The sequence below is a fragment of the Pinus tabuliformis genome, chromosome 1_1 (assembly GCF_031772625.1).
Source record: "Pinus tabuliformis cultivar Carrire ecotype Pingquan chromosome 1_1, CPIR1, whole genome shotgun sequence".
NCBI lineage: Eukaryota > Viridiplantae > Streptophyta > Pinopsida > Pinales > Pinaceae > Pinus > Pinus tabuliformis.
Genome location: NC_142297.1, coordinates 14,320,000 through 14,346,190, shown reverse-complemented (window position 1 = coordinate 14,346,190; position 26,191 = coordinate 14,320,000). Strand labels below are relative to the sequence as shown.

Sequence of the window (26,191 nt, the reverse complement as noted above, 5' to 3'; positions counted from 1 at the left end):
AAGGGTTTTGTAGATAATCTTGTTAATGTTGAAACGCGTGACAATTTTGCAGGCACCTTCGCAGTTGCGGGAGTTAAAGATTAGGGATGCTCCCCTCTCAAAGTTTCCAGAGTCCATAGGGAAGCTGAAGCACCTGGAACAGATTTACGTCAATTTGAGAACCAGAAATACTAATGTCAAAGCATTGCCCGAAGAGTTCTGTAATTTACGGTCGTTGAAGAAGTTGGAGTTACTAAACTTCTCTAACATGAAGTCACTGCCAGAGCTCTTTGGGAATTTAACAAACCTCCGACATATTGATCTGACGAAATGCCTCAAATTGGAGAAGCTTCCAAATTCGTTTGGGAATTTGACTAGTCTAAAATATCTGAAGTTGTATTCTTGCTCTAATTTGACCATCTCCCCTGAAACGCTAGGAAATATCCGCACGCTGGAATACATAAATCTCTCATATTGCAACAAAATTGAAGAAATGCCTCCCCAGATAACACTTCAGCAGTCCCTTGAAAAATTATATTGTGGGAATACGAACTTAAAAGAATTGCCAAGTGCAACTGGAGTCCTAACTAAGTTGGAAGTTCTGTTTTTAGGATCCACTTCGCTGAAAGCGTTGCCAGATTCACTGGGTAACCTAAGGAACTTGAAGCAATTGATGCTTCTCGGATGCAACAAATTGAATTGTTTGCCAGATTCCGTCGGACTCTTAACTCAGTTGATTGAGTTAAGACTTGATTGTCCGATAAGGGAACTGCCATTTAAACGAGAAGGGGACTATACGGTTGACAACTGCATGTTTCCTCAGCTCCAATGCATAGTCCTTCTGAACGCAGAAGTATCAGAGGTCTCATTTGGCCAAGGTGTATGTCCCAACCTTCAATATCTCATGATCCGCCATTGTAATGCTCTGACGAAAATTGGAACACTGCCAAATACACTGATAAAACTGGAATTATATTTCTGTCAACGTTTGTGGTCTATAGAAAAAGGTCTTTGTGGTCTTGCAAAACTTGAGGTGCTATACATTACTGATAGTCCCTATCTGGAAAGCATATGGGGGTTGGAGACGCTTCCAAAGCTTCGAGTACTAGCACTATTGAGTAGAAGGTTAGACCGCATCCGGAAGCTACCAAATTTTAAAGATTTGAGCTTATTGGAGAAGCTGATGGTACCTCGCTGTGCTGTGGAGAGCATACAGGGGTTGGAACGGCTGACAAAGCTTCGAGAACTAGATGTTTCCGGATGCTCTGAATTAGAAGAACTGCCCGGTGTTGAACATTTGAGGTCGCTGGAAACGTTGAGGGCATCTGACTGTGGGAAGTTGAAGAGAATACAGGTGTCCCATGAGCAGACAAAACTTCGAGAATTAGATATTATCAGATGCTCAGACTTAGAAGAGCTGCAGGGTGTGGAAAATTTGAAGTCCCTTGAGGAGTTGAAGGCCTCTTTTTGCAGGAGGTTGAAAAGCATACGTGTGTCCGATCAGCTGACAAAGCTTCAAGAACTAGACGTTTCTGGATGTTCTGACTTAGAAGCGCTGCCAGGTGTAGAACATTTGAGTTCATTGAAGAAGTTGAAGGCATCTGGCTGTGGGAAGTTGAAGAGCATACAAATGTCCGAGCAGCTGACACAGCTTCGAGCACTAGACGTTTCTGGATGCTCTGACTTAGGTACGCTGCCGGGTCTTGAACCTTTGAGGTCGCCGTGGAACTTGCAGGCATCTGGCTGTCGGAAGTTGAGGTTACAGGTGTCCGAGCAGCTGACAGAGGTTCGAGAATTAGACGTTTCTACATGCTCCGAATTAGAAGAGCTGTCCGGTGTTGAATGTTTGAGTTCGCTAGAGAAGTTGAATGCATCTGGCTGCGGGAAATTGAAGTGGATACAGGGTTTGGAGAAGCTGACAAAGCTGCGAGAACTAGATGTTACTAAATGCGGGGAGTTAGAAACACTGCAAGGTGTTGGACATTTGAGGTCGCTGGAGAAGTTGAAGGCATCTGGCTGTCGGAGGTTGAAGAGCATACAGCTTTTGGAGGGGCTGACAGAGCTTCGAGAACTAGACGTTTCTGAATGCTTCGACTTAGAAGAGTTGCCAGGCATTGAACTTTTGAGGTCGCTGGAGAAGTTCGATGCATATTGCTGTGAGAAGTTGAAGGATATACCGTTGTGGGCGGAGCGGAAAGAGCGTCGAAGACCAGGTCTTGGCGAACGCGTACTCCCTAACATAGATGGCTTTGTCGATTGCAGAGCCCCAGGGTATGGGAAGCGGGTGGAATCTGATGATGGGAAGCGGGTGGGATCTGATGATGAGACAGAATACGTGGAATTTGATTGATAATTCCGTCAGAAGCGAAGTGAATTGTTTCACTATGTTCCCGTATGTAAGATTCCTATTTGAGCTATGTTCCTATATGTAAGATTTATAAATTTGCAAATGCCTAAAGTTTAGGTGAGGTGGTGGATTGAGAGAAAGAATGCTTTAAAGTTTAAACTAAAACAGAGCTGATGCGTATGGGGTCGTTGCCAGAACCACATGATTCCCAATGCCAGGGGCTGGAGAAACTGACAAAGCTTCCAGAACTAGATGTTACCGAACGGTTCGAGTTAGAAGAGCAGCAAGGTGTTGGGCATTTGAGGTCGCTGGAGAAGTAGAAGGCATCTGGCTCGCGGGATCCTCCCGTTTTCTCTACATCCATTTTTGAACGACCGGAGCGCTCTCCCTGCGTTGGAACAAAATGACTTGGGCTCCCTTCCTTGCATCTATAAACAAGTGTGACTCAGAAAATTGTTGTCTGTTGTGGGAATCTTTGCAAGCCTCAACAAATTTATAGATAGGTGATCAGTTCCCAAGACTTTCAACTGTTCATTAACTGGATCGCATATTACAGGCATCATCCGGGGGCCAGAACTTAAGCATAGTGTGTAAGCTAGAGCGTCCTACCCAGTGAAATTACGACTGCGTCAGTTTCAAGGGCGTGGACAATTTTCATTTTAGCAATTTCAACTCATTCTCTTGTAAGTACTTTCCACCTCTGCAATTGAGTTATCTGCTCTGATTCTCTGCTACAAAATAGGCTACAAATTACATGTTATATTTCATCATCAAGCACCATATAACTCAGTTGAAGCTTCAACGGCAAATTCCCATTAGCTATTTCTACTTGCTCTGTCATTGCCCATGATTCCATGTTTCGAGGGAGGGTAGGTATTGCAGAATCATACCAACAAGCCATATATATATATATATAACTTGGTTGAAGCTTGAACGATACACTCCCATTAGCCATTGCTACTTACTCTGTGATTGCCCATGAATCAATCAGTGATCAATTGTAAGATCCCAAATGTCAAAATTTTTAATAGATCTGACACACTTGAGTGTTCTAATTAAAATGCTTGCAATCAAAAACATCGAACACAAAAGAGATATGAAATTGCAACCTCTTATTTATATTAATAACTGAAAACAAAGATACATGCTCATACAAGTCATACTGAAGCCCCTACCAATGGCATGTACCACTGCTCAACAATGACTAATCTAAGACATTGAAGCCCACTTGTGAATCTTGGATGGATCCACCACACAAATGATAGCACGGGGTTTTCGGTTTGGGATTAAGCTAGAACTAGCCATGCCAAGTTCTCAACAAACACACAATAAGATAGACAAACTCAAGATGATCCAATGCCTAGCTCCTATCCCCTTTTATAGGCTTGATGGACTCTCTAGAAACCTTATTTTATTGTTTTCCCTCGAAAAATGAAGGAAAATACCATGGGCAGATACCATGGGAAAATACCACGGTAAATACCATGGGTGGATTCCGTCCATTTTGACTACACCGAGAAAAGGGAATATTACAAATCCTCCTGTTTGTTACTGCTCAAACTAGCAGGAGTCCTAAGAGGGGTTTCTATAGAGCAACTACTAGGTCGAGGGCAACAATAGAGCGATAGCCCACTATCACCTCAGCTAAGGCTCCCTGCTCTTTACAAACTTTCACTGATTGGAGGAGCCCTTATATATGAGGAATCATGAGAATATATAGTTAATGATAAGATATAAAAGTGATTCCTAGGCCTATTCACAAGAGAGTCTCAACTAATTGGGTTGCTTGCTTTAGAAGCAAGGTGATAGGCTCTCTGGGAAGGGCTAATAGGGCCTTTGAGGATAGGGTGTGAGAGTATGTCTTGTCATGGTAGTCCCTAGTCTCAGAAGGCCTTATGGATGCTTGACTTCTAAGTGATCTTTTGTAGGTTTGGAGTCAACAAGTTGCGGGACCACAAAGGGCCAAGTGGATCCAAAATTAGGTCAAGAGTATGGAGTTGATCACCCAATGAGGGGCTTGACCTAATTAAGGGGGAGAAGAGGATCAAATGACAAATTTTCTTTGGGGTTTGAATTCAATGATCTTAATGAGGACACTAGCCAAGGGAAACCTAGGGCAAGAAATGGTCCTTGAGCTAGGGCTTGCTATATCTCGAGATACCATAGTCGGATTTGCTTCAAATTTGGAGGGCCTCTAGAGAAAACCTCAACGCAGTTGTGCACCACAAATCGAAGTGTTTGTATGGCTAGAATGTGAGATAAGTGATGACCTATGAAGGCTAGGCCTAGAAAGAGAAGGGAAGGTGAAAAAAATAAGCTTTGAAAGTGATCACCTATGGAGGATTAGTGCCTTGTCCCTTGGGAGAGATGGAGTCAAGGAGAATTGTATGGTTTGGAAAGAATTCACCCAATCAAGGAGGTCTTCAACAACTTTGCATGGCATTAGAGCATGAGAGCAGTTGTTGCAAGGACTTTATACTTCGACTTGCAATAATTGATGACTTATCAAGATTCATCTAACATAAATCATCTCTTGGAACATTCACCCATTCATAGATGGCCCAGAGCAGCAGTAAATTTTAGACTTGCATAGCGAAAATCCCAGCGACATTCATATGACAAAAGTAAATGACAAGAATAAGCATTAAAAGAGCACTTACATCTAAGTTGCACGAAACGCTGAAATGTTTTAGAGTTTCCGAAAGGGTATGCTTAGAAACATCACCTCCCAAAAATGGAAACGTCAGCCGAAACGTCATATTTGTATATATATATATATATAAGTGAATAACACATTATCTTGTAAGAAGAAAGGGAATAAGACCCATAGATGACAATTTAAAAGGAAAAACAAGTCTATTAACTCTAATAGATGATTACATGATGGTCGAGTTTCGACCAAGTTTCGGAGTTTCTGTACGGGTATAGCCCGAAATGCCAGGTTCTTTGAAGTTTCGTGCAACATAGACTTACAGGTATAAAAGAGTATATCCAATCATCAAATTATGCTAAAAATGAAGCTCCAAGACAAGAAAGAGATATCCAAAGATCAAAATTATTCATATCATCCAAACTCGTCCTCCAAAAGGGATAGCAAAAATCTCACAAGATCTAATAAACCAATCCAAGTGATCATGAGTTACAAATGAGGCCTCACTTGTATTTATATGAGCCTCTAATAGTTCAATGGGTTTAATTAACCTAACAAACCCCTAAAAGTGTCTCTAATGTGAAAATAACACCCTAATTGGTGACAAGCCCACCAAATAGCTCCATAACATGAAAAATAAGCCTCTCAAGAGGGCAAAATAATCAATATAATGAGTCGTTGGGCCTTTTAGGAGGCCTAATGAAGTCTTGAGCGTGCCATGATGTGAGAATGAACCTCAAACATGGTGGACAAGTGGTTGGCCACTTGTTTTCCAAGCAAATCCCTGCAGTGCTCCCAAGCGGGTGTGGGGGTACAAGGACATCCTCGTGGGTCTCCAAGTGGACCGAAAATGTCTATAGACCATTTGTAAAGGCCAGGATGACGATATAAGCCCTTCCTTTGCAGCGGGAGACATCCTCTGGACCCTAGAACCTCTACCAAGTGTATGGTTCAAGTGTGGAGCTAGCTGAGCATGGTGAACCAGGTGCATTATCCTTGTCCAAAAGGTGGTACACGAGTAATCAATGAGTGGTGTTGGAGATCCATGAAATATTCTCTGCTATGGTGGAGGCCCTTGGCTCTCAATGCTCACCCTACAAGTGCCAATGTCGCTCTCTGGAGGGATAAGACCTCGTATAGGGAGACCAAGCTCCAAATGGAGACTCGCGTGCAATCTCGCATAAGATCCAATGCGTCCCCTTGCCCTCCAATACAACAAATCATTAGAATAATCAAGTAAAAGAGCTTACAAGTCATGGAATCAATGAGACACTTCATGGTGGCATGCCCTTCCATAGTGGGCTTTGGCATGAACAAGTGTCCCCAAGCTCAATAAGGGGGTTAATCAGGGACCCTATTAGGTGGTTTCAACCTTTAAAGTGGGTGACATGTCCATGGTACATCCCTTAGGTGGTAGGTGGCACATGATATAGTAATGGAATAGAGTGGGGGATCGAGGGAATCATCCAAACCACATGTCATGGTACAAGGGTAGCTATAATAGAGGAAGCCCACACCTAGGTATATGAGTGTAGGAGGGAGCAATTCGTGGTACATGAGTTACCCCGACCTTTGTTTTTCCACCCTTCTTCATATGCTTTTTGCCTTTGATTGATTTTTCTTCTTAACTGCTTAGGGCTCTAGGGGATGAGAGCATGATGTGCAATATATACTAGTGGATATCCCCTTAAGGTGAGACAGTTCATCGCCCATAAGGGGTTGGGACAATCATGGGTTCCTTAATGATGGAGGGGGCTCGCCTAGGGCCATAGGAACCAGGGTGATGGCTGTGGATAAGGGGTATAGCTCATGTTTGGCCTTTGTCTATGTGCTAAATTTGTATGTCTCGACCATCTTTTCCATTTTGTGGTACATTTCCTGTTGAGAGTGGCCAAATTATGTTTTTTCTTTTTTTTTTAGCTGCATCAACCTTCGGGGTATTGCTCCGGGCTTGACCCAAGGTGTGGACAAGGGGAGGAGGAGGCTAACCCTATGTGGACCTGGTGGACACATGTGGACGCAGATGGGAAGAAAGATGAATAGGGCTAAATGAGTGGAAGGGGAGTAATGTAGGTGGTATTGGGAAGCGGGACCATGCAACCAAAATCGGGATTTCCCATGTAGTGCCATCCCTAAAGCTAATGACTAGTAAAGGAGATCCCACGAGACTAGGATACAAGGGTAACCGTGAAATCGGACTGTGGAGACAAGAATACAAACCTAACCCACTCTTTCCGTCAGATCCCCCCATCAATTCATGCCCAAAAGTGCCCATAATAAGTAAGAAAAATTACTCAACTATACTAATGAAAATCCATACCTTTGGGGTCGGGAGGCCCACTTTCAAATATACATTCATAATAGATGGGCGAGGGACCACAAGGATGGCTCAAGTGGTAGAGAAATTGGCACATCAAGCTATCTAGAAGTTGCTAGCTGCCGGCTGAGGACCATCTAGGAGAAAAAATTTCTCCCATGCATACGACCCACAGGTACTGAGTAACACCGCCCAAAGATTGCTTTCCCTCAGGCAATCCACTTCTATCCATAGTAGAAGCATCTATACATTGATACTAGGATCCCATACAAACCAGTGTGCTATCCCATGCCTCCATGCTAAATGATCTTGAATGGATCCTTCGATACCTGGATCCCAAATAATCCTTTGGCCAATCCTACCCTCAATAGATCCACTTGGATCCCAATGCCACCTAAGTCTTGGGACCTATGGGTTATGATACCATCTCGGCCCTCCATCACTGCTTGTGCCTAAGAGCCCAAGCTGCAATATACCCTTGGCTAAGAGTATCCTCCTAGGAATCATCCCATCAATAGAGTTCCAACTCATAATCTCTCGCCAATCCATCTCGTGGGAAGGATCTAATGCATGAATGCCTGCACATGGAATAAGTCTACTATGTTGATACTGCCTGATGCTCAACTAATGCTGCTCCACTTGGTCACCCAACATGACCCATTTGGAGAACTTCTTGCACGCCCTAACGGATAAAGGTAGGTGGGTTGGTAGTGTTGTAAGCCCTATCTATGTACTCCTGTAGAGGGGTTCTATGGAACTCCCAATTGTACTCCTCTCGCTGGCTTGTGAGAGATTTGAGACGTTCCTCTACACTATACAGCTTGGTTGCTGACTCGACACATACCCCTATGAGCTTCTCAATTTTTCCGTTCTCTTTTAAGATAGTGTCTCCAACTGTCCAAACTCTTTGCTTCAACATCATAAGATTTGTCTTGAAATGCTTCATCATTTCCCGAAAATCCTCTACTGGCAATTTTGGTGCCCTGCTAAATGTATTTGTATATGTCTGCACCAAATACCAAACTATCACAGCTCCAACTTGAGCCTTTGACCAACTCTCTGGGAACGGTTCACCCTGCATACTATGTTTTTCTTGCTCCCCCTCATGTTCATGCTCATCATGCCAATTCACTACTGCTGGCTTCTCGCTCACTTCTTGGCCACCTCTACCTGTGAAGACAATCTGTTGTTCATCCTCTCTGGTTGTCGCACATAGATGCACTGGTGAATTGTTATCTATACTTGATTTCTCATATTCTTTATGGACATCCTCCTGGAGACCTATGGACTTAGTTGTATAAGAGTCTACCTCATCAACACCATTAGGTAGAATTTCCTCATGCCCTTCTGAATGCTTGTCATCCTGCAAGTCTTCTTGAATAACATCACGTTGCTACTCACCATCTTTACTTCAGTGCTTGGCCTCTTCATGGGTGCTCCCCTGCAAATCAATGGACCCAACTATAGAAGACCCCTTATGATCTGAAGGAATCTCCTCCTGTTCTTTCCTTGTTGCCTCCTTCCTATCTCCTAGGCATGAATGGTTAGGTGCCCAAGGTCCCTTGCAAATAAAGCATAGTCCTCTCCTTCTCAATTAATTCTTGTTGTAGGTTTTTTTCTTGCTTCCTCCATCAAATGTTGTTAGCTCCTTCCTGGCCAACACCCTTCTGAGCATTTTTATGTTTTTCTTCACCAACTTCTCGACTAGATAATAGGTGGCTGGTGATACCATTGGTCCCTTCCTCCAAATGGTCAGCAATTTGGATCTTAATATCTTGTAGATGTCAGCGTCTCCTTCTAAGAAAAGGGACACACTCTTTTGCATGCTTGTTTGGACACAGTTTGGATGAGATGATGTAATGTTGGTGTAAAATTAGCAACTGAAAGATCAAGTCATCACATTCCAAATTCAGCATGAATGTGCAAAGTTGAACTCTACCATGAGTTCTAGAATTTTGTGCCGTTTCAAAAGGTGGTGTTGTAGCGGCTACAACCACCCCCCAAAATTTTGCCTTAGCTTCATTTTGGAGCCTTCCTTCCAACCTTCACAGCTGCTTGCCTTGCTTCGTCAAGTTCACAAGCTTAAATGTTTTTCTTGCACAAAGGTGGCTAGCCTGTCGATCACAACTCGATGCATTCCCCTCACAGGCTGTTCACCCTGACTTGGTCTAGCTGCAGGCTGAGCAGTTTCCCCAAGGAAATTGCACATTTCTAGAGGGAAACCAACCTTCCATCCAGAAATTGCACAATCCTGTCTGGCAGCCCGCTGGGCTCCAAGATTGTGCAATTCTGCCAGTCAACACACCCAACAGAAATTGCGCAATTTTCCCCAGCAGGGCTGCTCAACCTAGAATTTGTGCAAATCTGGGCAGCAGTGAGTTGCTCTGCCCAAAAATTTTGCAAATCTCCTGGGCAGTCAGCCCAGCTCCCAGCCATAAATGCGCATTTCCTTCAAGCAGTCGAACAACCTCTTGCATGTGTAGTTGAATTGACCGGTTCCCTCCGAGACCGAGCAAAACAAACTTGCATGCATGGGATGCTTCTCCCAAGGCAGCATGCAAGGCATCCCTTGTTTCAGGCATCTATGTTTAGCAATTGGAGGTTACACGCAAGGATTATTTTAGAAACCTCCCACCAAGTGTCACTTTCCCTAGATTTGTGGCATGCGCGTCACAACTTCGATGTTATCAAAACTCATCAACCGGACGCTGCAGAGCTCATTCCTCACATCAACCTTGTAGCTCTGACATCCCACATCACATCTAGGAGCTGTCGGCACATTTAGCTCAGTTGTTTTGGGGTAAGCTCGCTTCCCATGCCTTGTGTTGCATTTCTGTCGCTTTTTGTGTTTTCGCTTGTGTGAGTATTGTTTGCTTGATTTCAGTGAGCGCTTACTGTCGTTTACATGTATATTAGCTTGTCCTAGCACTGTTTCAGTTTTCATTGCTATCTCACTACTGTCGCATGCATGAAATTGTTTTTCACGAACGGTCGCCGATTTGGTGACTCGCCTCACCCACATGCATGTTGTTCTGTTTTCTGAATCGGTCATTCGCCGTTTGCATGCATGATCATTCACTTATGCTTACACTCAGTATCACCATGCATTCACACTCACATTCACTTTCAGTTGCCCGTCGGCGAGTCTGGGCAGCCTTGGCCCAGACTCTGCCTCACCAAGACAACATTGCGCAATCCTGAGAGGGAAGGCTCTGTCTTCCTCTCAGGAAATGCACATTTCTGCCCAGTGACTGTCCCCTAGGACTGTTTTGTGCATTTATGAGGGACAGTGACTGCTGGCCCAAAAAATTGCGCAATGCAGTCACTGAGCCTGCAGCCATTGCCAGCTGAGATTGCGCATTGCGCAATTCCAGCAGTCAGCAGCCAGACTGGACTGTGCATTGCGCAGTTCCAGCAGTCAGTCAGTCTCCCAGCAGCCCAAACTGTGCCTTGCGCAGTCTTGGCAGTCAGTCTCCTGACCTCCTGGCCGAAATTGCGCAACCTTCATGATTAGTCACACAGGTATGTTGCAAGTCAGTTCTCAAGTTCATTTTGGTTTTCGACTGACAGATTGCTTGCCATGAGTGTTGCCATGTCTCCAGGTATTGCAGGTGTTCATCTACCTCTCAACAGTGCAAGTGCAATGGTTTCCAAGAGGGCAAAGTCGAAGACACCGCTCAGAGCACACCTGGAGATGCAGTTGATCAAATGTCTATTAGCGATCAACATCATGAACAACAACTGAAGGCAACATACCTAATGCAGTGAATGCAGCGAATGCAATGAATGCAAGAGGAAAGTTGTTGACAACACAGAGGCGGAACAAAGTTGCAAGATCAAACAGATCCACTGACAATGAAAGAAATTTTGGAGACTCAAGCTATGAGGTGACAGCGTGACATGAAGATCGCACGAAGACAGAGAATGGAACAAAGAAGGAGTTGCATGTGCTGAAGCAACAACTTAGGAAGAACATGAAGCTGCATAGACAGACGAATGAGTTGCAGCAGGAACAAGAACAACAGTGGGCGCAACATGCACTCACGGATGAAATTGCGCCCGTACAAGTTAAAGATCCATCCCAGCAGCTGACATGGAGTAGACATGGTGAGCAATGTTGTTGATCGCATGTAAGGGATTCAACAACATGCATGTCATTGTGTGCATGCATGCAATCCAACCCATTCAACACACTCACCAAGGCGAAGACAAGAAGCAAGTCCAACTGGAGCTGAACATGTACTTCGGCAAGTTGATGTGCATGACCACCAGCACACACTTGAAGATCAGCACGAACACTATGCATCAGTGTGTTGTCGGTTCAACCGCACCCAAGAAGACCATGCGCATGTTAGCAGATGAGTTGGATGAAGGAGCCAAACTAATGCATCGGTTGCAACGGAGGCAAGAGTTCGCTTCAGCAAGATGTCACCATGAGGTGCATGCACACCATCACGGACGACCAAGCTTGGCATCAGCTCACCACCTTCACCATCACAAGCATGTCAAAGAGTTGGTCTCATCACAGCGGACCGAGTGTCAGTGATGTCTTGCATGGCTTGCTCAAGCCATGTTGTCTCACATGAGTACATGTGCATTGTAATGTTGAGTCACGTCAAGTGTAAGTCAAGTGTCAATAGTTGAATGTAATAGTGATAGAGTACGTGAAGAGTCATGAGGGTAGTTGAATTGTCACAAAGGGGAATGTCAAGGGTCACCCCACCCTTTCCTATAAATAGTCCCTCATAACTCATTGTAGTGGCTTTTGGTCAGCCAAGATTCTGATAAGATTATCTTGAAGAAAGCTTGGACAGTATTGTAATGCGCCTTAGATTCTCCACTACACGAAGCTAGTACATCTCTTTGGAGGAGCAGGTAGATGTGGCTGTAACGTTCACTGTTGGGGCTAGCTGGTTTATATGGATGTATTGTATGATTGGGACTTACACTTCTTTATATAATAAGAGGTAACACATTTTCATGCATATGTTGTTATTGTAGTTGGACTACTTCGGTTGCTTAGCAATATATGTTGTTTAACTTACGTAGTTGTGTATGAATTGCTTTGTATGCGATTATATGAATCTTGTTGCAGATGTGCTGTTGGTTTAACCATCACTTTGGATTGTCGATTGATTTGCTTTCCAGCTTGTGATGCATCTTCGCTCGTGTGTTCCCTTCTTAGCTGAGTACTGCTACAGGTTGCTAAGGGGCGCACTCATCTCACCCCCCATGTGTTAGAACCTCTCATTCACCTTCCTTGACTCACTGCAACGATCACACCCTTGCTACTGACAGAGTTATCTTACTTGCCTCTATGCGACATCGTGGTCAAGGCATTACCTTACGACCCACTGCTGGGACTCCTACACCAAACAGTCTGAGGTCTAATTGGGACTTCTTACCGGGGAGATCCCCTTGACATGTTGGCGGGTCCAACATCGTCAACATTTTGGCGCTAGAAGGAGGGCCAGATGACAAGCTGAGTCCTCACATCTGTTTTGAATCTCTACATATCTATCATGACTAACTACTGAGTTGCTCTTCCGGAATGTATGTCTTATGGAAACAATTTCATCATCCCGAAAAGGCTCTCAGATAACTTGTCTCATAAAACATTTGATGGTGGAGGCTATGTAGCCTTGGTAAGGCACGCGGTCGGCGTTGTAGGCTCATGCGAAAGACATGGATTCTTTGAAGAATACATGAGCTGCGCGTTGTTCATCTACACGCTTCGAGGGCACCCAATGCACTGGTGTGCCACGCTGCCCGAAAAATCCATTCATTCTCTTGCTCATCTGGTCGCAGAGATAGACCATGCTTTCAATCACTTCGACCGTCAAGCACTCAACAAAGAAATTCTGAAATTATGAAAAGCACCTGATGAATCCATTGAACAATTTCACACGCGCTTTTGTAATCTTGCATACTGATTCCCTGAAGATGATATTGATTGGGAATTTCTTGATGGAAGATTTGAGTATCTTCTTCACGTATCTGAACCCCGCTCAACACACTTCGGTGATGGAGCTGCGCAATCACAGGTAGGCACAATTGCTGTCACAAGTGATTGTCCGCCTTCACCTCATCAAACAACTCCACCATCGTGGAGTGATGTGGGAGATCATGCACACACCTCTGTTGAACTGTCACATCCTCCCACCCCACCTGCTCCTGAGATTTGCGCAGATTTGGCTTGCAAGCTTGTTGGTTGACACGTGGACTTGTTCCCTCGACCTCCGTCCTCGCACTTTGTTGATCCCCCGGATTGCACTGTTTTGTGTTCTCCCATGCCAGACTCCTCACCCGTTGTGAATGAGGATCAAGCTGTCGACGGAGTTGGTGTTATGCAGCCAACCTGCTCCATCATTCATGATGAGTGTGTGCGGGAATCTAAAGAAGAGCCCGCAATGAAGGGTGACTCTTTTTCAACCGTGCCTCATCCGCTTCATCCTGACATCCCTTGTGATTCTGCCACTGCTGATTTTCCCTGTGAAAACTCATTTCCGGATGCTTCTACTTCCGATCATTCATAGGACACCTCAGATGTCAGTATGTCATTATAGTGTGGAGAGGACACATCTTCCTCGGAAAATCCATTCAATCTGTCATTTATCTTTCTTGAAAACACAGAGGGTGAACATCTTTGCTTCTCATCTACCCCTCTACCCGATTCATCAAATCATGAGGATGTTGACAAACATCCTGAATTTTCTGATCTTGGTTGTCGTGATCTATTCACTTCCTCATCCGATCACGATGTTGATTCAACCGTTGTTAATCTATCCAAGACACTGGTCTACGATGATCTATCTGTCCATGAGGTTGAAACCCCCCAGACTGTTGAGGCACTTCAGCCCGAGCTGATGGTTATGTCAGGTCCTCGCTGTCCTGAGGTTGGTCTCACTTCTGGTCAGGAAATTGTTGAAACACTCAAGGCTCCTCATCACTCTTTGCTTTGCACTAAAGATCAACCAAACACCCAGATTTCGCTTCCTCCACTCAAACTACACGATCCCATTGCTCATGCATTGGAGGAATCTTACACAGCAAGCACACATGCACAACACAAGTGGTCTACCTTTCTCACGTTTGCTTGCATGTCACAGTCAAGAGAATGCATACACTCAACATCTGCACGCAGTGTAGCACAACATCATGGCAACACCACATAATGCATGTCATGCACTATCACTCATCTTTGTTCTGTGGTCACTTGTAAGCTCGGAGTGTGTTTGTCTTCATTGTTACATCTTTCTTGTTTGCTGGTTCACATAACTGTCTTGTTCGCAAACCTTGCCTTCACCAACATGGGTCAACCAATGCGCCGGTGGCTGCATTGGAAGTATCACTTCACGTGAGATGACCCATGCACTGTTAGCTTAGGAGTAGGAGTAGTGTTTGCTTACTTGCTTTGTTGGTTTGTTTGTCTGCTTGCTTGTTTGCTTACTTTCTTTGCTTTTGCTTATGCTCTTTCATTGCTTTGTTGTTTGTTAGTTCGCTTGTTTCGTTTCGTGTATGACTCTTGAAGCAAGCTGGGTAAAGTACAAGAGGCCGTGTGCTGCTATAACTACTTGGTTATCTGTCACCCTCCTTCTGTATGAAGAACTTGTTACTTTCAGTCCATGATACGTCAATGGAAAATACGTACTGTTCGAAGTGAACCTTGGTGAAAACACAATGCTTGTGCGCTAACTAGTGTCACCTACTCTAGTCGGTTGTTTTTGGGTTAACCCTTGTCAACTTAGTTAAGTAGAGTAAGGTGAGGGGGAAAACCTTAACTGGCACGTCAGATATACAATAAACTACTTCTCTGCTGGAACAACCTCTTCTGCTCTCAATAAGTCAAGATCCCTCTTCCACCTCTGAAATAAATAAGTACTATGCATAGTGAAAAATGAAAGTGAAGAAATTTCAAAATGAAAATGAATAAGGTGAAAGAAGAGAAAGGCTTCCTACGCAGGGAGGTGATGCAAAAAACTTCGTCGGGGTATTGACCAGGCTCGCTGGCAACGGAGCCATGCTTGTGTTCTTATGTGACTCCGCCGGGGTATTGTCCAGGCCTGCTGGCAGCGGAGCAACACCAAAGATGAAACTAAGACTCTGACGACTATACTACTTGTGCACCAATATACCCCTCAACCCCAATCGAAACAACTGTGTTGCCTTGGCTTGGAATGTGTGTCAATCGACCAAGAGCTTGGCAGATGCTACATCTTACAATCAAGCTAGTGTGAAACCAAGATGAGCTAAGAGCTGAACAATATTTTTGGAGGTGTTAGACTTGCTTTTCACGAACAAGGTCCATTCAAAGAGCTGGAGTTCTACCAGTGTGTCGCCAAGTGTTGTAGCGGCTACAACCACCCTCCAAAATTTTGCCTTAGCTTTGTTTTGGAGCCTTCCTTCCAACCTTCACAGCAGCTTGCCTTGCTTTGTCAAGTTCACAAGATTCAGTGTTTTTCTTGCACAAAGGTAGCCTGTCGATCATAGCTCGATGCATTCCCCTCATAGATTGTTCACCCGGACTTGGTCTAGCTGCAGGCTGAGCAACTTCCCCAAGGAAATTGCGCATTTCTGGAGGGCCACCAACCTTCGGTCCAGAAATTGTGCAATCCTGTCTGGTAGCCTGCTGGGCTCCAAGATTGCGCAATTCTGCCAGTCAACACACGCAGCAGAAATTGCACAATTTTCCCCAGCAGGGCTGCTCAACCTAGAATTTGCTCAAATCTGGGCAGGAGTCAATTGCTCTGCCCAAAAATTGCACAAATCTCTTGGGCAGTCAGCCCAGTTCCCAGCCATAAATGCGCATTTCCTTCAAGCAGTCGAACAACCTCTTGCATGTGCAGTTGAGTTGATCGGTTCCCTCCAAGACCGAGCAAAACAGACTTGCATGCATGGGCTGCTTCTCCCAAGGCAGCATGCAAGGAATCCCTTATTTCAGGGATTTATGTTTAGCAGTTGGAGGTTACATGCAAGGAGCATTTCAAAAACCTCCCACTAAGTGTTGCTTTCCCTAGATTTGTGGCATGCGCGTCACAACTTTGATGTTATCAAAACTCATTAACCGGACGCTGCAGAGCTCATTCCTTACATCAAACTTGTATCTCTGACATCCCACATCACATCTAGGAGATGTCGACACATTTAGCTCAGTTGTTTTGGGGTAAGCTCGCTTCCCATGCTTTGTGTTGCATTTCTATCGCTTTTTGTGTTTTCGCTTGTGTGAGTATTTTTTGCTTGATTTCAATGAGTGTTTGTTGTCGTTTACATGTATATTAGCTTGTCCTAACACTGTTTCAGTTTTCATTGCTATCTCACTACTGTTGCATGCATGAAATTGTTTTTGCCGAACGATCGCCGATTTGGTGATTCGCCTCACCCACATGCATGTTGTTCTATTTTCTGAATTGGTCATTTGTCGTTTGCATGCATAATCATTCACTTATGCTTACACTCAGTATCACCATGCAATTCTGCCAGTCAACACTCCCAATAGGAATTGCGCAATTTTCCCCAACAGGGCTACTCAACCCAGAATTTGCGCAAATCTGGGCAACAGTCCGCTGCTCTACCCAGAAATTGTGCAAATATCCTGGGCAGTCAGCCCAGCTCCTAGCCAGAAATGCGCATTTCCTTCAAGCAGTTGAACAGTGTCTTGCATGTGCAGCTGAGTTGACCAGTTCCCTCCAGGACCGAGCAAAAAAGACTTGCATGCATGGGCTGCTTCTCCCAAAGCAACATGCAAGGCATCCCTTGTTTCAGGGATCTATGTTTAGCAGTTGGAGGTTACATGCAATGATCGTTTCAAAAACTTCCCAGCAAGTGTCGCTTTCCCTAGATTTGTGGCATGCGCTTCACAACCTCGATGTTATCAAAACTCATCAATTGGACGCTGCAAAGCTCATTCCTCAGATCAACCTTGTAGCTCTGACATCCCACGTCAGATCTAGGAGCTGTCGGCACATTCAGCTCAGCTGTTTTGGGGTAAGCTCGGTTCCCATGCCTTGTGTTGCATTTCTGTCACTTTTTGTGTTTTCGCTTGTGTGAGTACCATTTGCTTGATTTCAGTGAGCATTTGTTGTCATTTACATGTATATTAGCTTGTCTTAGCACTGTTTCAGTTTTCGTTGCTATCTCACTGCTGTCGCATGCATGAAACTGTTTTTCACGAACGGTCGTGACTCGCCTCACCCACATGCATGTTGTTTCGTTTTCTGAATCGGTCATTCGCTGTTTGCATGCATGATCATTCACTTATGCTTACACTCAGTATCACCATGCATTCACACTCACATTCACTTTCAGTTGCTTGTCGGCGAGTCTGGGCAGCCTTGGCCCAGACTTTGCCTCACCAAGACAGCATTGTGCAATCCTGAGAGGGAAGGCTCTGTCTTCCTCTCAGGAAATGCACATTTCTTCCCAGTGACTGTCCCCTAGGATTGTTTTGTGCATTTATGAGGGACGGTGACTGCTAGCCCAGAAAATTGCACAATGCAGTCACTGAGCCTGCAACCATTGCCAACTGAGATTGTGCATTACGCAATTCCAGTAGTCAATAGCCAGACTGGACTGTGCATTGCGCAGTTCCAACAGTCAGTTAGTCTCCCAACAGCCCAAACTATGTTCTACGCAGTCTTGGCAGTTAGTTTCCCGACCTCCCAGCCGAAATTGCGCAACCTTCATGATCAGTTACACAGGTATGTTGCAAGTCAGTTCTCAAGTTCATTTTGGTTTTCAACTGACAGATTGCTTGCCATGAGTGTTTCCATGTCTTCAGGTAAGGTAGGCGTTCATCTACCTCTCAGTGGTGTAGGTGCAATGGTTTCCAAGAGGGCAGAGTCGAAGACACCGCTCAGAGCACACCTAGAGATGTAGTTGATCAAATGTCGATGAGTTTGCCTACTCACGAAGACATCAAGCTGTTCATAGACAAGAACATCAAGATATCACAGCGATCAACATCATGAAAAGTAGCTGAAGGCAGCATATCGAATGCAATGAATGCAAGAGGAAGGTTGTTGACAACACAGAGGCAGAACAAAGTTGCAAGATCAAGCAGATCTACTAATAATCAAAGCAATTTTGGAGACTCAGGCTATGAGGTGACGACGCGACATGAAGATCGCGCGAAGACAGAGAATGGAACAAAGGAGTTTCATGTGCTGAAGCAACAACTCAGGAAGAACATGAAGCTGCACAGATAGACGAATGAGTTGCAGCAGGAACAGGAACAATAGTGGGCGCAACATGCACTCACGAATGAAACTGCACCTGTACAAGTTAAAGATCCATCCCAGCGGCTGACATGGAGCAGACATAGTGAGCAGTGTTGTTGATCACATGCAAGGGATTTAGCATCATGCATGTCATTTGTGCGCTCGCATGCAATCCAACCCATTCAACACACTCACCAAGGCGAAGACAAGAAGCAAGTTCAACTGGAGCTGAACATGTACTTTGGCAAGTTGATGTGCATGACCACCAGCACACTCGAAGATTAGCACGGACACTATACATCAGTGTGTTATCGGTTCATCCGCACCCAAGAAGACCATGCGCATGTTAGCAGACGAGTTGGATGAAGGAGCCAAACCAATGCACCGGTTGCAACGGAGACGAGTTCGCTTCAACAAGATGTCACCATGAGGTGCATGCACACCATCATGGACGACCAAGTTTGGCATCAGCTCACCACCTTCACCATCACAAGCATGTCAAAGAGTTGGTCTCATCACAGCGGACCAAGTGTCAGTGATGTCTCGCATGGCTTGTTCAAATCCATGTTGTCTCACATGGGTACATGTGCATTGTAATGTTGAGTCACGTCAAGCATAAGTCAAGTGTCAATAGTTAGATGTAACAGTCATAGAGTAGGTGAAGAGTCATGAAGGTAGTTGAACTGTCACAAAGTGTGTTAGGCCAGGAGGTAACTCCTCAAAAATGAAATTGTATTATTCATTTAGGTTGTTCATTGATATATACATGAGGGAGTGACTGTTGAGTTTCATCTCCCGATGACTCTCCATTTTCTCAATTATTTATTTACACTATTTATAGTTGATCACCCAATCCCTATGATTAGGTGTCAATATTCCCCCCCTTAATCTGAAGGGATGTTGGTGAGTCCAAGCATCGTTCTGAATCTTTCAAGCTTTTCTCTTCCAAGCGCTTTGGTGAAGATGTCCGCAATTTGCTCATTAGTGGAACAATGGTGAAGATGGATTGTTTTGGCCTCAACATGATGTCGAATCAGATGATATTTTGTATTGATGTGCTTCGTTCGATCATGGAACTTTGGGTTCTTGGCCAACTTTATTGCTGAGGTATTGTCAATCATGAGTGGAGTCGAATGTACTTGTTTTACCTGTAAATCTTCTAGAATTTTCCTAAGCCACACAATTTATTTTGTTGCCTCAATTGCTGCCACATATTCTGCCTCTATTGTGGAATTTGCTGGAACTGATTGTTTGCGTGATCTCCAGGAGACAACTCCTGATCCAAGACTCATAGCATAACCCGAAGTAGATACCCCAGTTTCTTCGTCTCCATCAAAGTCTAAATCAGAGTATCCAATTAAGCTGAAGTCGCCCACTTGTGTATACTTGAGTCCAAAGTGTTGAGTTCCCTTCAAGTACTTTAGAACTCTTTTTGCAGCAGACCAATGTCCCTCACAAGGCTTTTGCATAAACCTGGAGAGGATTCCAACAACAAACGAAATGTCTGGTCTGGTAGTAGTCAGGTAGTTGAGACTTCCTACAAGTTGTCTGTACTTTGTTGCATCCTCAAATTCTTTTCTTTCAATGGATGTGAGGTTTAAGTTTTGTTCCATTGGAGTGTTGAGAGGATTGCATTCAACCATGCCAAACCTGTTCAACAAATCTCCAATGTACTTCTTTTGAGAAAGGAATATGGACTTCGGATGTTGAGTTACTTCAATACCAAGATAGTAATGAACATAGCCCAAATCAATCATTTCAAAACCTTTCATCAATTCCTTCTTTATGGATGCAATGTAGCTCTCATTGTTCCCTGTCATCAAAAGATCGTCTACATATACCACAAGATATACAACTGTTTTGCCAACTTTCTTAACAAACAAAGTTGCATCATCAAAATCATAATGTTTGAAATTGAGTTTCAGAAGATGCTCAGTTAGTTTTTCATACCATGTTCGCGGTGCTTGTTTGAAGCCATACAAGGATTTCACAAGTTTGCAAACTTTATGTTCATGTCCTTTCACAACAAATCCTTCAGGCTGGGACATAAAAACATTCTCTTTTAGATCTCCATTCAAGAAAGCAGTTTTTACATCCATTTGATGGACTTTCCAACCGTTCTGAGCTACTAGGGCAAAGAGTGTCTGGATGGTAGCCCATTTTGCTGTGGGGGCAAAAGTCTCCTCATAATCGACTCCTTCCTTTTGTGAAAAACTTTTTGCCACAAGCCTGGCTTTGTGCTTGTCAAGTGAGCCATCAGCTTTATACTTTTTCTTGTAGACCCACTTGCAGCCAATTGGTTTGGTTCCCAATGGAGGATCATCCAGCTTCCAATTGCCATTCTTTATCAAGGCATCATACTCCTTTTGCATTGCTTCTTTCCATTCATCATGAGAAGCAGCTTCTTTGAAGGAAGTTGGTTCAAAGTCTGTAGACAAATTCAATTCACAATCATAAGAAACATCCATATCAACAGGTGAATCAGAGTTATCTACATCACCTCCATTTTTCCGGGTTGAATTTCTAGTTCCTGTCTTTCCAACCTCATCAGGATGAACATTTTCAAGTGTCTTTGTCAGCCACTTTGGGGAACCCTTCTGAGATGGTCTAGGCTGCTCTGTTGATTGAGTTGGGACTGAATCAAGATTGAGTTTCCCGATTTTGTCAATCACATCACTCAAAGTATCATCCGTTGTTGAAGTTTCATGCGGGGGAGAGAGTGCTTCAGAAGAAGATTCCACAGGTTGATCTAGTATAGGAATGATCTGATTGTGAGATCTTAGGCAATTATTAAGGTATTACATACTCATGTGCATGGATTTGCCTATGTTACTTTGTGCAATGGATTGATAAAATTGCGAAATACATAGAAAATGAAGCAGTAAAAGAGACATAATAGACAACACACATAAACACAACAAGTTTAATAAGGAGTTCACCCAACACTCCTGGGCTACATCTCCTGGTCTAGCCTTCAGTGGTGACTTCTCTATTATGTCTTCAAAAACAGAGTTTTACAACAGTGAGCTCAAATTGAGCCTCACACAACAGATACAAAACAATAAGGCTTTACTTGGATTCCCCAAGTCTCTTCTGAGTACACAGACTCTCCTCACAGACTCTCTGTCTCTGTTGCTCTATCTCAGCACTGCCTGTCCCTGTTTGCTCTTTTTCTGTGGCTTTAAAGCCAATCGGCGATGTCTGTTCACTTCACCTTCTTAGGCTTTCTGGCTTCTCGACCTCTGTTCACTCAGATCCCCCCTCTGAGCGTTAGCAATCATTGCTAAACGCTTTCAGGGATGGTGGCCACCTGTACTGTAACGGAATGGGTCATCGGGCCTTTGAAATCCTTCGAAATTGCCATTTTGTGTTTACACAGAGAAATACGTTCAAACATGGAAAAAGTCTGCCAAACACTATTCATCGAACTTCAAATATTATGAATCCACCTTATAACTCCTATCGGGTCCACTTGTATGTCGACATCGCATCTCCACCGTTGATTTGGGAGATCCAGATCCAATGGCTATGGTTCATTTCGGGCGGCCCTTTTGTACGGGGGTTAACCGCCCGATGAGGGTGGTTTTCTCTCTCCTTAGCCTGGACACATGGCAGCCATTGTATGGGATCGGGCGGAGCCCGACCCAAACCACTTACCGCCCACGGCCTACCTGAAATCTTGCCTGTTTCCTTTGTATTAAAAAAATACATTAAACACTGAAATCCCGCTCATATCGGACTTGAAATAGTATTCAACAGCATTAATAAACCCTTTCGGGTTCATAATATCGCATCAGCGCTTTATCCCTTGTATTTCGTTTGTTTAACGAAAATGTGATTTACACTGAAAAAGTGTTGTTTCCGGACTTGAAATATTATCAAATATCGTCCATAGTTTTATCGGGTCTGGCTATCGTAGTCATGGTTATTATCGGCCCCGCTCCATTGAAATGTTCCGATGCGATTGATCGCAATCGCACATCGCACATACCCCGGGCCATTGTAAGCGCTCCTTTGCATTTGCCAATAGCGATACTGCGATGCAACTGGGGCCGTCGATTTGCGCGCTTGATCGACGGTCCTCGTTGACCTCGCTGATCGCTGTTGCGTATTTCTTGTGGTCTCTGCTGATAGCCTCCCTTTGCCACCGCCGATTGCGATTCGCCGATCGGATCTGGACCGTTGATTGGCCAGATCCGACGGCTCCGATTCAAAGTTGCTTTAAACTGCTGATACTTTGTTTTTCAATGATTTCTTTATGTTTTTGCCTCCCGATAGTGTTATCTGCCTTCTTTAAAGGTTTTTCTTAGGCGACAATTTTGAATGTTTAGAAGATTTTGAAGACTTAGAGGTTTTTTAGGATCCATTTGGATCACGCCTTCCCACTGAAAAAGGCTTTTGGACCACCAAAAATTGTTTTTTAAGCATTAATCAAGTGAGGATACAACTTCCTCACTTGCCCAATCTCTATTCATCTTGCACTTCTTGGTTTTGAACCTTTGAGTCCGACTTTGAGGTACTCAACATCCCCTTTGCACGTAGTTCTCACCTTCCTGTCCAGAACTGTATCTTCCTGCAACTCATTGAGATATTCAGGCAACAGATCATCAATAGAAGGCAACTGACTTTGCTCTTTGGGATCTTCAATCAATGAAGGTTCAAATAGTCTCAAGTTCTCTGCATTAACTACTGAATAGATGTGCATGTAAGCTGGCAAATCAAGGCGAAAAGCATTCTCACCAATTTTCTCAAGTATCTTGAAAGGCCCATACCTTATTGGCTTCAGCTTCTTACCTTCACCTTGCATTTTGTCTTTGCTGATGTACAACCAGACTTGATCACCAACTTGGAAGCTATGCTCAATTCGATGCTTATCATGCCTTGCCTTATACTTGGCTTGGCTCCTTTCCAGTTGTTCCTGCACTACCTGGTGAATTTCTTGGATTTGTTCAATGAACTTGGTTGCTTTGTCCACATCACTGTGTTCATCAACTGCTATGTCTTTACTAAAGACAAAATCCAAGGGAGACCTTGGTGTAAAACCAAAACAAGTCTCAAAAGGAGATCTTTGTGTAGAAGAGTGTTTAGCACGATTGTAAGCATGTTGCACATAACATAAATGTTCATCCCAAAGCTTGGGATGCTTGCTGCAATAGCCTCTGAGCAACTGGATCACTGTCCTATTGACCACCTCTGTTTGGCCATCTGTTTGTGGATGAAATGTTGTGCTCTTCTTCAATCTGGTGTCCATTAACTCCCATAGACTTGACCAAAACTTCCCAACAAATCGAGAATCTCGATCAGAGACAATAGAAGTGGGTAACCCAAAATGAACCCATACATGCTGAAAGAACAACTTTGTTGTTTGTTCAGCTATAATCTGCTTGTTACAAGGTATTAAAATACACATTTTGTTGAACCTGTCCACAATAACATATAAATAATCATGACCTTTTCTAGATTTTGGCAGTCCCCCAACAAAGTCCATGGAAACACTTTCCCAAGGATGAGAAGGAACTGGAAGTGGAGTGTACAAGCCTAGTTTTCTATTGCTGGGCTTGCTTTTAGCACACATGGTACACCCTTTAATATATCTAGAAACTGTTTCATGCATTCTTGGCCAATAACAGAATCTTTGCAGCTGTGCAACTGTTTTACTTACACCAAAATGACCTGATATTAGAGAAGTGTGTGCTTCTCGGATTATGTTAACTCTTTCAGTTTGAGGAATGCATAACTTTCCCAAATGATATAAGAGTTGGTCCTTAACATGATAATCCAATTCTTCTACTTGTTTTCCATGACCTAAAGTTGCATATACATCCTTCAAATCTACATCTTGAGCATATTGTTCAATGTAGCTTTCATGCAATACTGAGTTATGCTTAAGTACAGTAGATGCATTTATGATTGGTCTAGATAACATATATGCAACCTTATTGTGTATGCCTTTCTTATATCTGATGACAAGATGAAACTGTTGTAGAAAACCCATCCACCTATAGTGTCTTGATTGCTGCAATTTAGTTTGTGAGTGCAAATATTGAAGTGGTTGATGATTAGTATGTATAACTGTTTCTTTGCCCATTAGGTAATGTTTCCACCTTTTCACACTCTGTACTAATGCATACAAATCTTTATCATATGTAGGATAATTAATTACTACAGAATTAAATGTCTCAGAATGATAACATATGGGTTTACCATGTTGCATCAACACTGCTCCCATGGTATAGTCACTGGCATTTGTTTCAATCTCAAATGGGCTTTGAAGATCTGGCAATGCTAGTATTGGTGCTGTACTAATCTTTTCTTTCAAGGTGTCGAAGGCTTTCTGCTATTTGCCTACCCACTAAAACACCTTGTTCAATTCTGTTAAAGCATGTAAGGGAGCTGCAATCAAGGACAAGTTAGTAATAAACCTTCTCCAATATTGTTCTGCTCCTAGGAAGCTCCTAACTTCTATAGTAGATTTGGGTTTAGGCCAGTCCACAATGACTTCAACCTTAGAGGGATCTATCTTCAATTCACCACCCCCTACAATATGACCCAAATAATTCAAAGATGTTTTATCAAATTCACATTTTGATAGCTTAACATAGAGATTTTCTCTTTTCAAAACATCTAGAGTCTGCTTTACATGCTTTAAATGTTCTTCCCATGTTTTACTGAAAACAATAATGTCATCTAAATATACAATTACAAAATCATCAATAAAAGGCCTGAGTACGTAATTCATAACTCTCATTAAAGTGGCAGGAGCATTAGTTAAGCCAAAAGGCATAACTAGCCATTCATACAACCCTTGTTTTGTTTTGAAAGCAGTCTTCCATGCATCTTGTTCTGCTACTCTGACATGATGGTAGTCACTACGCAAGTCCAACTTGGAAAAGTAGAGAGCTTCCTTCAACTAATTCAATAGATCATCTATGCAAGGAAGAGGATAACGATTCTTGATCGTTATTTTATTCAGTGCTCTGTAATCAATGCACATCCTCCACGAGCCATCCTTCTTTCTCACCAAGACAATTGGAGATCCACATGGTGATGTGCTTGGTCTTATGAACCTTTCGTCGAGCAGCTCCTGTACCTGCTTCTTGATCTCTGCATTCTCTAAAGCGGATAACCTGTACATTCCGATGTTAGGAACTTTTGGGTGGCAGACCTTTAGGTTCTTGAAATAGGATATCATATTCTAAAATAACTTTTTCTAAATCAGCTTTCTATTTAGCATCACAGCCTTCAAATACATTGGTTTTATCAGGGGTCTTTTCCTTTACAACCATTAGTAAAAATTGCTTGCATAAATTTACAATCCTTTTCATCTGCCCTGAGTTAATGAGAGTGTAGTTATTTTTGATTTGATGAGCTCTTACAATATATTCTATTCCATCCTTTGTGAGTTGATACTTATTTTCAGTTCTATAGAAAATGGCTTTTCTATCATACAAGTAAGGACTTCCTAAAACAATACCACATATATCCAAGGGAACTATATCTAACTCAACCTCATCTACAAAAGTTGACTCAAAAGCAAACCTAAGTTTACTTGTCTAGTCACTTGTAGCTTTGCTTTATGACATACCCAACCTAATGGATATGGCTTCTTGTGAGGTGTTGTTAGTAGTCCCAACTTCTTTACAATTGCTTTAGAAATCAAGTTTACTTGTGAACCACTATGA

At 43.4% G+C, this 26,191-nt stretch overlaps 1 protein-coding gene across 1 annotated transcript in view; it reads left to right on the top strand.

The window, feature by feature from the left end:
* The window catches only part of LOC149211375 (uncharacterized), a 49,271-nt gene that overhangs the window by 2,547 nt on the left and 20,533 nt on the right, over positions 1–26,191 (top strand). The window contains exon 4 of the mRNA XM_089391484.1: positions 53–3,009. Coding sequence (XP_089247610.1) covers positions 53–2,329 — 2,277 coding nt within the window. The 3' untranslated portion in view covers positions 2,330–3,009. The remainder of the gene's footprint in view (positions 1–52; positions 3,010–26,191) is intronic.